Consider the following 12121-nt stretch of genomic DNA (forward strand, 5'->3'; position numbering starts at 1 on the left):
ACAAAATCTCAATAGTTTTTAAGAGTGTAAAGGGATACTGAAAGCAAATTGCTTGAGAATCGCTGGTCTAGAGTCTTGGCTGGGGAGGAGAAAGCAGTGTACTCTGAATACTCCACTGGAAGGAACATCGCGTGGTCCCTCCTCCAGTCATCATTGATCTTGCCTGACCCTCTGGGTTTAACTGGTGTCTGGGTCAAAGTCATGTGGGGGAGGGAGGTTAAAAGAGGGCTCCTTATCTGTCCTCCCACAGTTGCTACACATATTTGTCAGGCCTCAGACCCCTGCCTAGTTTCAGCTTTCCCCTTGACCCTCAGACTGAACAGTTAACTAATTGACCCTCCAAACCCAAGGAGGGGTGGTTCTTGGAAGCAGAAGGGAGGACCTCTGTGGGAGGTCTATCTGAGGGGTGATGGAGAAGAAAGAGGCTCCTTCCCCCCACCCATGTCTTCTCCCCTTTCTCCTAAAGAAAACTCAGAGAGACTAAAATAGCTGCCCCTTCCCCTGCATCCGGTAACCATGGCAACCAAGTCCTAAAGAAAGGGCACTCCCCTATCAGACCCCGCCACTCCGCAGCAGGAGGCTCTGCCAGTGTCGCCCTCTGGGCTTATGTAACCCCTCCACGGGCTCCCCGCTGGGCTTGGGTGGGGGGATCTAAGCCTCCCCCAGTCTCCTCTGCCTCCAACCAGACTCGGAGAAGGTGTCATGTGCCAGAAGGACCAGCAGAGGGAGCAGGCCGCTTTGCGGAGCAGCAAGAGCGCGGGCCGCGCAGAGGTGCAGAGGTGGCCCCAGCCTCCAGAACTTCGAGGTGAAGAAAAGCAGGAGTTCTCGGGGAACAGAGCTTCGGTCTCAGAGTTCCTTAGTAACGTTGTGAACACAACCCTGCCCTACACCCAGTGCCGCAGCCGCTGCTCCTCCCCTGTGTACTGCCTGGACCCCTTACCTTCCGCCCGGGGCTCCCAACCCAACTCTGCGCCAGCCCCCTCATGTTCAATCCAAAGGGTGAGGCCGGCAGAAAAACTACAGGACTGTGGAATGCCCAGTTAGCACCAACTAAAGTCGACGATCCTACTTCCAATATTCTTTTTCCCGGGTGAGTTTTTTGGTCATTCCCTCCGCCCCCCAATCTATTTCTCAATTTGTTTTTTCTGGCTCTGGTTCAGGACCTCTTGGTGGGCAGCCGATCCAGGGATCCAGGCCGGGATTTACCACCCACTACCAGCAGCGTGTTCAGCGGGGGGGGGGGAGGGGGGGGTAGGCAGTGTAGGGTCCCTCAAGGGAGGGGGAGGATCCTGGGGGTCCTGGGGGTGCAATAAGCCCGGCACCCCCTCTCTTGCTTCCAGCTACCCCGCCTCATCCTCCAGAACTGCAAGAGGGAGGGACATAGGAGGGAGGTGAGGGGCGAACGGGAAGAGCGGCGGCGCGCCAGCGGCTAGAGCGAGAAAAAGTTTTTGCAAGAGGGAAAAAAAAAGTTTGCGCTTCTCACGGGTGGTCCCGGCTCGCGGCCCGGCGGGCTGGGCCGGCGGGAGGGCTGGGGGCCAGGTTGGGGGGGTGGGGGTGGCCCTGAGGCTGCGTTGCTGCAGCCCTGTCCGCCCCCCCTCCCCACCGCACACCCCCCAGCCCAGACTCCAGCTCTGGACCGTGCATCCCGAGCCCTGCGCCCAGACGGAGGTGAGAAGGGGGGCAGGCGGGGGACCACCTGGGAGCGGTGGGGGAAGGGACCTGAGGGGATGCTCTACTTGCGAGGGACTCTGCCCAGCCGAGGGGGAGACCAGGGGCGCAGAGGCAAAATAGAGGTGGGAGAGTCTGGGATAAAATACTGGAAAGTTTGGAGAATTTTTTCAAATGTATCTGCCTTTCTCTATCTTTTTTCCTTCTGACAGTCTGTGTGTCTCTGTCTCAGACAACCGTGGATCTCTTTGTCTGTCTCCGCCTCTCCCATATATTAGAAACATCTCATTTTAATGAGGTTGGGATGAAGAAGTTGAGAGGACGGTTAGCTGGAGGTCTGCGTGGTAGAGAGCGAACCCCAGGTGTGACTATGAGCACTGGCAGGAAGACATCAGTGTTTCTGAAAGGAGGGGACAGCTCTGGACAGGTCCTAGATGGGCTGTGTGAGCGACAGGACCACTGGGGGGCGGCTGGGCTTGAACCTCTGACCGGTCTTGTGACAGATGTGCTTGCTGGTGCATGTGTTTTGAGGGAAAGGAATTGTCTTCTGGGGTCGGAAGGGGACGGGGGCCGTCAGTCTCTAGTTTAGGCCCGAGAAAGATTCTCCAAGGAATGTGGACTCCTGGGTCCCAAGGGCTGCAGGCAGGGTGCTAAGGAGGAGCTGAGGAGACCTGGTCCTGACCCTCTGACCTCAGGACCACCAGGGCAGCCGAGGGCAGCCACCAGGAGACCCCTACTGGGACCGGGCGGGACCACCGGCCGCTGCCTGACTGTGCATCCCCGTAGGCCCCCCTCCCAAACGGGAGCTGGGGACTGAGGCCCCTCCTCTGGCTCAGACCACCCTGCCTGCCCTTGCTCCCCGCTCTGAAGCCTCTTTCAGGCCCCGTGACCCCGAAACAATCCGCCCTGGGCACCTAGCTTTGGGGACAGGATTAGGGAAAGGGAAGCCCATAGACTGCGGACTGAAGGTTTTCGGGCGCTGGAGAACTGGGGTCTTCATAGGCTAGGTCCTTACGGTCCAGTAGCGGGAGAAGGCCGGACAGTTTCCCAGGGGGAACGTGGAAGGGCCAGCACTAGGTTGGTTTTCCTTGGAGGCGGGGTCGAGATACCCTCCCCCCCTATTATCTCCCAGGCATCCCCTACCAGGGAGTATAGACCCCGCCCTTGACGTCACTAGGGGGTTCCCGGGGGTCTGGAGGGGTTAACCCTTAGGAAGCCAGCGGGGATACCCGGGAACCTAAGGTGTCCTGGCCCCTCCCCCTCCCCAGACACACCTTATTTTATTTACCCTAGTCACTTTCTCTCCGTTTAGTTTCTGGATTCTTCTTTTCCACCCACCAAGGGGACTCCCATTCTCCAACAGTGCCCCCCCACCTCCGCCACGGGCGCCAAAGCCAGCTCTCTGGATACACCGTGGAGAGGAGGGAAGAATGTGTCCCGCCTCTCAATCCAACCCCCCCCCCCAACTCCGCCGCGGCTCGTCAGACTAGGCTCCCGGGGCGGGCGGGGGAAGCGGAGCCGTCTGCAGCCAGAGCCTGCGGCGGCGACTTGGGTGGGCCGAGGAGGCACGGGGGCGGGGAAGGCGGGACCGGGAGAAGGGGGCGGGGCCGGCTCCTGGGAGTTGGGGAGCGGGGGTGCTAGGGGGGACTCTGGAAAACTGGGAGACACAGAAGATGGTTCAGGGCTCCAGCAAGGGAACCCTAGAGCTTTCTGCTCCATCCTGCGCTCTCATCCACACCCCAGAAAACCTTCATTTTCTGTAGCTGGAAAAGTTAGCGAAATATTCCTTTCACCAGTGTGAAGGGGAGACGTGGGTGGGCTGTGGCACGCGTGGGTGAGGAGGGATATCGCCCCATTTCCATCTCGGTTCCCTTGTGGCTGGACATGGGGGCTGAAAGATGACTGGGTAGGCATGTTTGGGGGAGTCTCTTTAGATTTGGGGGGGTCGTTTGCTAGCCCCCGCCTCCTTGGATGAGTCATAGAGGAAGGAGGCGGGAGAAGTGTCCCCTCATCCAGCTGCCAGCCAGCTGTGCCCCCCCCCCCCCCCACGTAATGCCAAGGTCGTGTTGGGAGGTCTTGCTTGCAGGACCCGGATCTCCGCTAGTAAAGGAGGAGTTAGGAAGGGTACAGCCCAGGCTGCGGGGATCGGCTGGGTCCTGGGGTCCGGGTTCCGCTCCCCATCTTACCCCGCCCTCACCCTAAATCCCAGCATCCCGGGATCACCCACCGCGCCGGCCGGCCCGCTCCCGGTCGTTCTCCACCCTACCCCGCCCCACCCCACCCTCATTCCCGGGAGACCGGAAAACCCGGGGTGGAGCAGAATCTGGAGCCCGAGGAGAAAAGTGGACAGCGGCACCCTCCTCTCCCTCACTCCCTCTCTGCCCTCTAACGGATGATGACTTGTGTGTGAGTGCGCCCACGAATGTGTGTGTTTATCCTCCCAAAGCTTTTCCTCAAAGTTCCTTTCCTGTTGCTCCAAAACACACCTAAAGAGTTAGGTCAGCGCCCAGCTTGAAACCACCCCTGAGTAACACCAGCTTCCATCCTTTGCACCAGCAGACCTGGGAGGCTCTCCTCAGAAACTCGCTCCCCTTCCGCTCGCAGTTTTCTGCCTTAGAGAGCAAAGGGCAGATCTTCTAGGCTCCCGCCTGGCCCCGTGAGCCTGTCTGGGCTGTGGCGAGGGCTCCCTCTGCTGGACACGGGCGAGGTTGTAGACCGGCTGTCCACGAGCAGCAGATGGAGAGGCAGAGGGGCTCAGGCTGATCAGCCAGCCCAGAGGTCAGTCACTCCTCCTGAGTTCCCCCATCCCATCCCTGAGGGCTGGCCCCGTGGTCAGAGGAAACAGGACCCAGGGTATAAAAAGCACTCGAAGCTCCTAGTAACCATTTTAGTCCACAACACTCCCCCAACACACACACAGACTCACACACGCTCTCCATCCAGGCATAGCTCCTCCCTAGTTCCTAAAAAGATCTCCAAGACTGCCTCTGTCTCAATGGGACTTCTCTCCTTAACCTCCCCTAGCTGAGCGATGCTCATTTCCACTTGATTTCCCGTGGCAGATGTCTTGGAGGTCATCTGCCCAGGCTTCCGGGCCTGCGTGCCTTGTCTGACCTTCCGTATTTCCCTCCTGCCTTTGTGACTTGCAGGTCTCCCTTCCCCTCCTGCAGTGACCCCCACACTCTCCTCTGAGAACCATGTTCAACTCGATGACGCCTCCATCAGTCAGTAGCTATGGCGAGCCCTGTTGTCTGCGGCCCCTCCCCAGTCAGGGGGCCCCCGGCATGGGGACAGAAGGTCAGTACATGCACCAGTCCCTGGACCTTGACCACTGGCAGATCTCTCACCCAGCCCCAGGACTCCCTCTTCTATCCCATTCCAGTTTCCCATATACAAGAAGACTTGAGGTCCCATGCCACATGGGATTGGGCCTTACTTGGGGTTTCACGATGGACTGTATGCGTCCTTCATTCCCGTGCCCCAGTCCAGCTGTATCTCTTTCCTACGACTGCCAGGTCTGCCCTTCTGTCATCAGACCACCCGCATGCCCGGCCCCCACAGTTATGGGCCAGCCAGAGATGCCAACAGCTGCGCGGAGGGTGAGGCCTCAGGCAACCTGTCTTCCCTTTCTGCCCCTTTGGGATCTGTCCTGAGGAAGAAAGTTGGAGGGCAGGGGATCTACCTTGGAAGAGGAAGTGCCTGGAGATGGGGTCAAGGAGTCAGAGCATGATCAGGAGGTCACAGATGAGGTCAACAGGGCAGAGTCTAGTGTTGCTTCTTTTTGCTGAGAGTCAGTCCTCATGGGTTGGATGCACGAGGGGCCTCCTCCCTGACCGTGTCTGCCTCCCCTATTTCCTGCCCCAGCGCCACTGCTTCCCCCTCCCCGGAGTGCCGTCAGACTGACCAAGAAGCGGGCACTCTCCATCTCACCGCTGTCGGACGCCAGCCTGGACCTGCAGACAGTTATCCGCACCTCGCCCAGCTCCCTTGTGGCCTTCATCAACTCACGCTGCGCTTCTCCGGGGGGCTCCTATGGTCACCTCTCCATCGGCACCATGAGGTGCAGACAGCCTCGAGCTGAGGCCCCTAAGACCCTGCCAAACCCCATTAGAAGCCTCAAAGCCCTCCAAACCACCTGATCCTCTTTGAATCCTTATCGTTTCAAAGGTGTGGAAGTCCTCCTCAGTACTTCCCCTGGGCTGCCTCCACCACTTCCCACACTGTCTTCCAGAAACCTTCCAAAGAGCCCAGGAACTCCTAAGGCTTTCTGAGATGACAGTCCTAAGTAATTGCCTCTCCTCCTCCTCCTCCTCCACAGCCCATCTCTGGGATTCTCACCCCAGATGAACCACCAGAAAGGGACCTCGCCTTCTTTTGGGGTCCAGCCCTGTGGTCCCCATGACCCCACGCAGGGTGGGATGATGCCGCATCCTCAGTCCCGGGGACCCCTCCCAACTTGCCAGGTGAGAATCACCTGATTTCCCTCAGTTCAGGGTGGACGGGTGGTGGGCTTTTCTTTTTGGAGGAAAGGCGAAGGAAGAAGAGAGGATGTAAAGGTTTTCAGTGCCAGAAAAATAAAGGAGTATGGGTGCCGGGGGTTGACTCCTTGAGGTTCAGTCAGTCTCTTCCAAGTGAGATCCCACCTTTTGCTCACCCCATTCACTAGCGCAGTCTAAGGAGGAAGTCAAACTCAGGGGTTGCAGCTGCTAGGGTGGGACACTCAGGGCTGGAAGACTTGGCTGGGGTCCCTCTTCCTCCCTCCCACTTCTGCCTTCGTCATCCTCACCTTCCTTTGGGAAAGCTGAAGTCTGAGCTGGGTGTGCTGGTTAACAAGTGCCCGGAGGAGCCCTTGGAAGGTGATATGTCCAGTCCCAACTCCATGAGCACACAGGTAATGGGGAGCGGGGAGCTTTACCTCTGGAACCTGAGCCAAACAAAAGCTGTCACCAGGTGACCCTGGGGTTTTCTCTCCTACCCTAGGATCCACTGCTGGGGATGCTGGATGGGCGGGAGGACCTGGAGAGAGAAGAGAAGCCTGAACCTGACTCTGTGTATGAGACTGACTGTCGCTGGGACGGCTGCAGTCAGGAATTTGACTCCCAGGAGCAGCTGGTGCATGTGAGTGCCGGGGGTAACGGGAATGCTGCTGGAGCCTGTAGGACATTCTGGGTGGGACATGGTGGAGTCAGGCTAAGGGCAGGGGGTCAGAGACGGACTATCCAGTGGGTAGGCAGAAACTCAGAGGAACTGCAGCTTTGTTTAGAAACTCAGAGGAACGGAGATGTGGGCTCTGATTAAGAGTCTTCCTGCTTTTTCTTTCCCCGTGACAGAAAGTCATGGCGGGATATGGTGGGGTGGGGAGGTGGAGAGAAGGTCTGTTCTGGATCTCAGGGACATGGGGAACCCCGGAGAGCCTCTGCGTCTTCTCCCTCAGCACATCAACAGTGAGCACATCCATGGAGAGCGGAAGGAGTTCGTGTGCCATTGGGGTGGCTGCTCCAGGGAGCTGAGGCCCTTCAAAGCCCAGTACATGCTGGTGGTGCACATGCGCAGACACACGGGCGAGAAGCCACATAAGTGCACGGTGAGGCACCCCTCCCCAGGCTCAGGCTCGCTTCCCAGATCAGGGCTCCCCACCAAGGCCGGGGCCGGTCTCACTTCTGCCATCACAGGTCCCTTCCTCCACAAACAAACATTTACAAATTGTGTTTTATTGACTGCATTGGTATAAAGATGAACATATTGACGTTACATGTTTAGAACACTTTCTTGGACCTAAAAAGCTAATTGTCCCTCCCTTGTTTTTAAAAGAAAGTAAAACATTTTTGTGGGCACCAGACCGTACGGTGGACCTAGGCACTGTGCTCGCAACCTGGCTTAATGCAGAAGCCGTGGACGGAGGGCACACTCTCGCAGGATGACCCCGTCGTAACACAGGCTGGGCTCCCGGGGCAGGGAGGCATGCTCTGACTTGACCCAGCGTGCTCGCTGCCTCATCTCCACATCCCTGCAGGCAGAGTGCCTCCAGCTACTCCTGTCCCCTCAGCTCTTGTCTACCCTTGTCCCTGAATTTCGGGAATTCTACAGGCCCAGCACTCTCCCATCTCCCCCTCCTCCCCTGCACTGCATAGCGTGTGGGATCTTAGTTCCCCAACCAGGACTGAACTCAAGTCCCCTGCATTAGAAGCACAGTCTTGGTCACTGGACCACCAGGGGAGCCCCACGCTTGAGTTGTATTCCCTGCCGTACGTCCCTTTTGAGATTCAGGGCTCCGCTAACCTCCATGTCCTTCTGTCTGAGGGACACCTCTGGCCCCGTGTCCCCTAGTTTGAGGGGTGCCGGAAGTCATACTCGCGCCTGGAGAACCTGAAGACGCACCTGCGGTCACACACTGGCGAGAAGCCGTACATGTGTGAGCATGAGGGCTGCAGCAAAGCCTTCAGCAACGCCAGCGACCGAGCCAAGCACCAGAATCGGACCCACTCCAACGAGGTGAATGCCCCACGCCAGAGGCCCTCCTCCCCACTCAGACGCCACCTACTGGGGAGCGTCCCCCGTAAGAAACCCCCTAGCCCAGCACCCACTTCACAGAGGTGAGTTCCCCTCCACCCGTATAATTCCCCCGGAGAACGTCTTTCTGAGACCAAGAATTTCCACTTACCATCCCTCCCCCACCTCTAACCTGTCAAAGGGCTAAGCTAAAACAGACCCGTTCTAACTAGGGTACCTTCAACCCCCTGAATTTATGAGGCCTCACAGCCCTGGGTCCATCCGCCCCCCTTTCCCAGGCCTATCCGTTTTCCTCATCTCCCCCTGATCCTTTCCTCCAAGGGCCCTGCTCTCCTTCCTTCCTTCCTTGGGTGCGATGCGTCCCTCCCTGAGTCCCCTTGTCTTCACTTAACGCCACCACTTTTTCCCATTTCTTCTGCATTGTCCCGATTTGATCCTTTTTGCCTGCGGTCTTCACTCTCCACTCAACAGAAGCCCTACGTGTGTAAGCTGCCTGGCTGCACCAAACGCTACACAGATCCCAGCTCGCTCAGGAAACATGTCAAGACAGTGCACGGCCCTGATGCCCACGTGACGAAGCGGCACCGCGGGGACGGCCCCCTGCCCCGGGCACCGGCTCCGGCCTCGGTGGAGCCCAAGAGGGAGCGGGACGGCGGCCCCGTCAGAGAGGACAGCAGGCTGGCCGTGCCGGAGGGCGCCATGGTGAGGCCAAGCCCTGCCTCCATGCCCCGCCTGCCCTGTCCACATCTTCCCAGCCCCTTCCCACTGACCCGTCTCCGTCTACGCTCACCTCTCTTCTGCGGCTGGTCCCCGGTCCCTTACCCGAGTGTTGCTCCTTAGGCTACCTCAGATCTCGGGATTTTACTGTAGTTCATTAGTGCCTGGGTCCAACAAGCTCACATAGGAATTAGTGTATTATTTTAAGCCTTGTACCAGTATAATTCCAGGTACGCCTCCAAACAACTTCATGACAAAGGAACTTAATCTTGTCATTTTCAGATGAAGAAACCCAGAAAAATTGTCCAAGGTCATAGAGCACAGATTGGAGTTTAGGTAGTCTAGGTTCATCAGCAGCTTTCCCCTAGTCCAGCCCTGTCTTTCACATGATCCAGCCTCTCTACACCTGTAAGCAGTCCCCGGGACACAGGCTCCGGTCACTCACCAAGTGCAGGAGCCGTGGGTAAGGAGCAGGGGCGCCACCTTCAGCCTTCCTCCTCCCCGCAGAAGCCGCAGCCGAGCCCTGGGGCCCAGTCGTCCTGCAGCAGTGACCACTCCCCAGCAGGCAGCGCGGCCAATACAGACAGCGGTGTGGAAATGACTGGGAACGCAGGGGGCAGCACGGAGGACCTGTCCAGCTTGGACGAGGGGCCTTGCCTTGCGGGAACTGGGCTGTCTACCCTTCGCCGCCTTGAGAACCTCAGGCTGGACCAGCTACATCAGTTCCGGCCGATGGGGCCCCGGGGCCTGAAACTGCCCAGCTTGCCGCACACCGGTGAGTGATGGGTGTGGGGCTTGGTTGCAGGGCTGAGATCTGGTGCTTCTCTGAGAATGGAAGGAAGACTTCACCTTTCAGGGCTGCTGTACCATTAGAAAAAGGTCCCCTTTCCTCAAGATACTCTTCCATCTATCAGAAAATTTTTGTCTTTTGAATGCTGTCCCCTATGATTGTGCAGTGCACAACCTGTAGGACTGTTCACAGCGACCCTGAATCCCTGGTGACCCAGAAGCAGAAAGGGAACGGGAGAAGGAGGGGAGAGAACTGAGTGGTTAGAGTTAAGGAGCCTTCCCTGGAATTCCAGGACAAGGCTTCCCCTTGGGGGAGGCAGGGTGAAATTCAGAGGGCTCCCTGGCCAGCCTGTCTGTTCTTGCAGGCACTCCTGGCTCTCGCCGTCTGGGCCCCCCAGTATCTCTTGACCGCCGCAGCAGCAGCTCCAGCAGTGTCAGCTCAGCCTATACTGTCAGCCGCCGCTCCTCCCTTGCCTCCCCTTTCCCCCCTGGCTCCCCACCAGAGAACGGGGCATCCTCTCTGCCTGGCCTCACGCCTGCCCAGCACTACCTGCTCCGGGCCAGATATGCTTCAGCCAGGGGAGGTGGTACCCCACCCACTGCAGCACCCAGCCTGGATCGGACGGGGGGTCTTCCTGCACCTCCCTGGAGAAGCCGAGCTGAGTATCCAGGATACAACCCCAACGCAGGGGTCGCCCGGAGGGCCAGTGACCCAGCCCGGTCAGTTGACCGCCCTGCCCCAGCCAGAGTCCAGCGGTTCAAGAGTTTGGGCTGTGTCCACAACCCCCCGACAGTGGTAGGAGGAGGACAGAACTTCGATCCCCAACTCCCAACCTCTGTCTACTCACCACAGCCCCCCAGCATCACTGAGAATGTCTCCATGGATACCAGAGGGCTACGGGAGGAGCCAGAGGTTGGGACCTCCATGATGGGCAGTGGTCTGAACCCCTATATGGACTTCCCACCTGCTGATACTCTGGGGTATGGAGGGCCTGAGGCGGCAGCAGCTGAGCCTTATGGAGCTAGAGGGCCAGGCTCCCTGCCTCTTGGGCCTGGTCCACCCACCAACTATGGCCCCAACCCCTGTCCCCAGCAGGGTTCCTATTCTGAACCGACCCCAGAAACATGGAGTGAGTTCCCTTCCCATTCTGGGCTCTACTCAGGCCCCAGGGCTCCAGCTGGAGCCTACAGCCAGTGTCCTCGTCTTGAACATTATGGACAAGTGCATGTGAAGCCAGAACAGGGGTGCCCAGTAGGTTCTGACGCCACAGGACTGCCACCCTGCCTCAATGCCCACCCCGAGGGGCCTCCACGCTCACAGCCTCTGTTCTCCCACTACCCACAGCCTCCCCCTCCCCAGTATCCCCAGTCAGGTGCCTATGCCCAGCCACCTCCTGATTATCTGCCTTCAGAAGCCAGGCCCGGCCTGGACTTCGAGTCCCCCACTCATTCTACAGGACACCTCAAGGCGCAGCTCGTGTGTAATTATGTTCAGTCTCAACAGGAGCTGCTGTGGGAGGGCGGGGGCAGGGGAGACCCCCAGGTCCAAGAACCTCTCTATCACAGTCCCAAGTTTCTGGGGGGTTCCCAGGTCAGCCCGAGCCCTGCCAAGGCCCCAGTGGCCACATATGGACCTGGCTTTGCACCTAATATGCCCAGTCACAAGCCGGGCTCCTATCCGACCCCTTCATGCCATGAAAATCTTGCAGCAGGGGCCAACAAGGCCCCCCATAGGGCGGCAGCGCCACCCCGACTTCTGCCCCCACTGCCAGCCTGCTATGGGCCCCTCAAGGCAGGGGGCACCAACCCCAGCTGTGGCCATCCCGAGGCGGGCAGGCTGGGGGGGGGCCCCGCCTTGTACCCTCCTCCTGAAGGGCAGGTTTGTAACCCTCTGGACTCTCTTGATCTCGACAACACGCAGCTGGACTTTGTGGCTATTCTGGATGAGGCCCAGGGGCTGAGTCCTCCCCCTTCTCACGATCAGAGGGACACCTCTGAACACACCCCACCTCCCTCTGGGCCCCCCAACATGGCCGTGGGCAACATGAGTGTGTTACTGGGATCCCTGCCTGGGGAGACACAGTTCCTCAACTCCAGTGCTTAAGGAGTGGGGGACCACAGATCCACATTTCCTGAGGGGTTTCCATCCCCACCAGGAAGTCTGGAGGAGGAGCCATAGCCCCAGGGATGGGAGGGGTGGGCTGGGGCTGTACACAGTCTAAATATATTTGGGGAGGAATTTGATAATGACACTGTTTCCTGATAATAAAGGAACTGCATCAGAAAAAGCCCTGCTTTATAATGTGACTATCTTGGGGGAGGGGTGGTGACCAGGAACTAGAGAAGCAGGGGCTAATCCAGCCACCTTCCTCTTTAGAGAAGTTTCCTCATCCTATCCCAGCCCCCCAGGTCAGACTCACAAAGGTGGAGACGGTCA

The 12121-nt window shown here is 58.6% G+C and overlaps 1 protein-coding gene across 4 annotated transcripts; it reads left to right on the forward strand.

The window, feature by feature from the left end:
• Positions 1–1267: 1267 nt before the first annotated feature.
• GLI1 (GLI family zinc finger 1) lies at positions 1268–11993 on the forward strand. Of its 4 annotated transcripts, XM_043446861.1 has the most exons (13): positions 1268–1668; positions 4228–4446; positions 4818–4965; positions 5184–5267; positions 5533–5728; positions 5987–6131; positions 6470–6559; positions 6649–6786; positions 7103–7252; positions 7996–8160; positions 8650–8880; positions 9403–9670; positions 10050–11993. In XM_043446861.1, exons 3-13 carry the CDS (start codon positions 4866–4868, stop codon positions 11786–11788), a joined length of 3306 nt encoding a protein of 1101 aa, XP_043302796.1. In that variant the 5' UTR covers positions 1268–1668; positions 4228–4446; positions 4818–4865; the 3' UTR covers positions 11789–11993. The 4 variants fall into 4 exon arrangements, with proteins under 4 accessions (XP_043302796.1, XP_043302795.1, XP_043302798.1 ...); XM_043446860.1 differs by lacking the exon at positions 4228–4446; XM_043446863.1 differs by lacking the exons at positions 4228–4446; positions 6470–6559 and having other exon boundaries at positions 1269–1668.
• Positions 11994–12121: the final 128 nt, after the last annotated feature.

This window comes from Cervus canadensis, chromosome 25, assembly GCF_019320065.1.
Source record: "Cervus canadensis isolate Bull #8, Minnesota chromosome 25, ASM1932006v1, whole genome shotgun sequence".
Lineage (NCBI taxonomy): Eukaryota > Metazoa > Chordata > Mammalia > Artiodactyla > Cervidae > Cervus > Cervus canadensis.

Excerpts from the sequence above, each read along its gene's own strand:
- GLI1 (XM_043446861.1), top strand. The coding sequence starts at position 4,866 with ATGTTCAACTCGATGACGCCTCCATCAGTCAGTAGCTATGGCGAGCCC. Across the intron at positions 5,268-5,532 it reads TGCCAACAGCTGCGCGGAGG|CGCCACTGCTTCCCCCTCCC; the intron begins GTGAGGCCTCAG and ends TTCCTGCCCCAG. Across the intron at positions 7,253-7,995 it reads AGAAGCCACATAAGTGCACG|TTTGAGGGGTGCCGGAAGTC; the intron begins GTGAGGCACCCC and ends CGTGTCCCCTAG.